General features: G+C 39.5%; 1 protein-coding gene across 1 annotated transcript; it reads right to left on the bottom strand.

The window, feature by feature from the left end:
* Nucleotides 1-912: 912 nt before the first annotated feature.
* On the bottom strand, nt 913-1,836 carry LOC307099194 (olfactory receptor 7A5-like; the record flags this gene model as incomplete). The annotated part of the gene is made up of 1 exon (XM_079770407.1): nt 913-1,836. The coding sequence occupies one exon, from the start codon at nt 1,834-1,836 to the stop codon at nt 913-915; it is 924 nt and encodes a 307-aa protein (XP_079626533.1).
* Between the last annotated feature and the right edge of the window lie 2,251 nt (nt 1,837-4,087).

The raw sequence follows: 4,087 nt of genomic DNA, 5'->3' as shown, positions 1-4,087 counted from the left end.
GTTGGTGATTTCACTGTTGAAATTGGTACCCACTTATAGTGTTTCTAAGTGCAGGAAGGCTGTGATGTGACTTGTGGAGAAAACATGTATTACATAGCTTCATTCAGACATATATTGTATGATATGGAGATTGTTCACTCACTGTCCCTTTGGTGGATTTGGAAAGGTTTAGAAAAGGGGAGATATTTAACTCAGAGCACTAGAAAGAAGCACATTTGTAGGGAGCATATTGAAAGGCTTTCAGCAGAAGCAGAAAAATAGTTCCAAAAAAAACACATAAAACTCTCCAGGTAATTTTTCACCCAGTGAATAAGAACCCATACACATAGACATCCTATCCACACTTTAATGATTAGATGTGCACCATGAAAACTGTGATCTCACATTTTCCTCTACAAAATTATGTAAATACCCTTAATACCCAAATGTACTTATGTCTATAAGAGAGTAAAATTCATGACTATCCTTTCAAGGAAATGATAGAAATATTACTTTGAATGATATATGCCATAAGAGAATAAATTATTCTAAAGTAATTCATGTTAACTCATGAGACTTTCCAATTATGTATGGTCAAAGCATTGGATTAATTTGTTTCAGAAGCCCTAACCAGTTTGGCTCAGTGGATAGAGCGTCAGCCTGCAGACTGAAAGGTCCCAGGTTTGATTCTGGTCAAGGGCATGTACCTTGGTTGTGGACACATCCCCAGTAGTAGGTGTGCAGGAGGCAGCTGATTGATGTTTCTCTCTCATCGATGTTTCTAACTCTCTATCCCTCTCCCTTCCTCTCTGTAAAATATCAATAAATATATATTTTTTAAAAATTTGTTTCAGAAAATAATAGAGTTCTGAGGCTTTGAACCTTTCATTCATGGTCACTTCTTCAGCCTAGTACAGTTGGCCCTTGAAAAGCTTACCTGCCAAGGAATCTTTTCAGGGCCCTCTTTATGTCATTGTTCCTCAGACTGTAGATGAAGGGGTTCAGCATGGGTGTGACCACAGTGTACATCACTGAGGCTATTGCACTTGAGTGTGCATTATGGGTAGCAGCAGAGGTGAGATAAACTCCTAGGGCTGTACCATAAAATAAGGAGACAACTGAGAGGTGAGACACACAAGTAGAAAATGCTTTATACTTCCCCTGAGCTGATGGGATTCCACAAATACAGGACACTATCTTAGAGTATGAGTAAAGGATCCCAGCAAAGGGACCACCACCAAGTAGCACAATTAAAAAATATATCATAATGTTGTTAAGAAAGGTGTCAGAACAGGCAAGTTGAACCACCTGATTAAGTTCACAGAAAAAGTGGGGAATTTCTAAGTCTGTGCAGAAGGACAGCTTCAATACCATTAAGCTATGTAGCAAGGAATTTAGGAAACTCATGATCCAGGACACCAGGACCAGCAGTCCACAGAGCCGGGGATTCATGATAACCATGTAGTGCAGGGGGTGGCAGATGGCCACAAACCGGTCATAGGACATTACAGTCAGGATAAAGTTGTCCAACACTACAAAGAGTGTATAAAAATACATCTGGGTGATGCAGCCTTCATAGGTGATGACTCTGCTCTGTGTCTGGATGTTCACCAGCATCTTTGGGATGGTGGTGGAGGTGAAACAGATGTCTACCAAGGACAGGTTGCAGAGGAAGAAGTACATGGGTGTGTGGAGGTGGGAGTCTGAGCTGACAGCCAGGATGATGAGCAGGTTTCCAAACACAGTGACCAGGTACATGGGGAGGAAAAGCCCAAATATAAGGGGCTGCAGTTCAGGTGCCTGTGAAAGTCCCATAAGAAGGAATTCTGAAATCTGTGTATCATTGCCTGGTTCCATGTGTCAGAGGTGACTAGAAGAAAATAGAAAAAAATGAAAAACAAATTTTCACATTAGCAAACATTAGTAACAGAATAAATGACACATTTACATTTTAGAATAAGGAAAATAATTTCCCTATTTGGTGTATGATCTGGTTCCCATTAAGTCAACCTTGTTGCCATTTCTCATTAGAATTTTTTTTCTATCAATCAATTCTTCAAACATAATGTATATTGCTGTTTTATTGAGGATATCTTTCATTCATTTGAGGAATATATAGGGTTTCCCAAAAATGTAACCCACACTTTGAATAATTATAAAGGCAGGCTTTATCAAAATACATTTTATTTTCAAAATTGACCTATCAGCTTGTACAGTGTGTATATATATTTTTGGGACACTCTGTATGTTGACTATAGACTATGTCCATGGCACTGTTCAGAGTATGGGAATGCTTTAAAATAAAAGTCTCTACAAATTAAGTATGAAGAAAGAATTTAATCAAATAAAAATGATAATATAACATAGCCAATGGTACAGATGCTATAAAGAAGAGAAAATCACATTAAATGGAGAGAGTGGGTAGAGGGTGTTTGTTTGTTGTTGCTGTTTTTACAGAGTTTAGCCAAGACTTGCCAACAGGCAACAGTATAATAGACACATCAAAGAATAATAAGCTGAGGACTAAGGGGGAAGTTCTTGGCAGACAAAAAGGAACGGCCAGTGCAAAGACCCTGAGAAGATGGTTGATTTAGAAAAACCAATGGTCACAATGACTCAGTGTATCCAGGGGAATGAGCAAGGCAGAGAAAGTAAGAGATGGTGTCAGAGAATAGTAAGAACACGGTAGCCTGCATGTTGCTGTTGAAACTTCAAGTCGTACAGGATGTCTTGTGCCCACTATGTAAATGTTGCACTTTATTAATCTGGTTGCAAAAGCATCCAATGAATCAAAAAGGATATCCTCCTTAGTACCTTCTTTTGATACTAGAGTCACATTGGAATAGAGTCCAGGTACCTCTGTTCTGTGGACTTCTCTCAGTTTATAAGGCAAACACACACACACACACACACACACACACACACACACACACACACACACAATGGCCTCTTCATCTGTGTTATTTCCATGTCTTTCTCACTCCATCCCACACTGTGTAGTCTAGCAATAAATACAAGTCAAGCTGTCCAGATCAAGCGTCTTTTCCAAAAAGAACTTAGGAATAGTACTTAGATATTCATTTCATAAGCCTCCCATGGACAAATACGCTTGGGGTTTCATATGGCTATGTCCATTTAAAGAAACATAAACAATAGGTTAAATAAACATAGTGGGAGAGACAGAAATAAAATGCACATGAGGAAGAAAAGAGGTGTAATGAGCTCAGCTGGTCCCTGAGAGATGATGAGGAAGCAAAATCTTCTTTGGATTCTAGCAGCTTTCCAACCCTAATAACACCCCCTTGAGGCCAAGCAAAAATAATAAAGGAGAAAAAATAAATTTCTCCAAAAGACAGAGGTAGTTATAAATATATGGTATGAAACAACTTACAGATTGACTACCCCAAAGGAAAAATTAGCAAAAAAATAAACCAATAGCTCACAAAAGGAAATGTACAAAAACAACACAGGTTGAATGTTTTTAACATCAAGCAGAAGACCGGTTTTTCCTGTGCCTCTTCTGTATTTATTTGACCAGTAGTGATAGGGGCAGAAATAGAGGGTTGGGGGACCAGCTAGAATTGTAAGAGATATTAATCATGAACTGTTAACCATGACTGTTTTGTTCTGATTAAAGAAGGCACATTGTAACCTGGCTGGCAGTTACACACCGGGGACCTGAGAACTCACCTGGAGATGCAGCCCATCCTCCCATTTGGAGCTGCCTATTATTATGGAAAGATCAACAACTTTGTTGCAGAAACCAGAGCCACCAGCCCTTTGAAGACCCCAGCCCTTGAATATCACTAAGCCCTTTGAAGATCCCCAGCTCTTTTGCATACCTGCAGGCCTTTCAAATCTCCAGCCTGCTTACCTGTTAACTCCCATTGGGCATAACCTTTGGCTACTTCCACATGTAATCTTTGTACTTTTACCCAATATAAGCAACTGGTTTATAGTGGGGTGCAGAGCAGATTTTTGTGGATGACCTGCTGCTCTCCCATACTATCTGCAGTCCTGGAATAAATGCTCATATATGATTCAACCCTGTCTCTGCCTAATTGGCTCAAGTAGTGTCAGGCAGCATGGATCCGTTGTTTGTCCAGTT

Source organism: Cnephaeus nilssonii, assembly GCF_951640355.1.
Source record: "Cnephaeus nilssonii genome assembly, chromosome: 5".
NCBI lineage: Eukaryota > Metazoa > Chordata > Mammalia > Chiroptera > Vespertilionidae > Cnephaeus > Cnephaeus nilssonii.
Note: the sequence above shows the minus strand (reverse complement) of the source record. Positions and strands in the feature narration are given on the sequence as shown.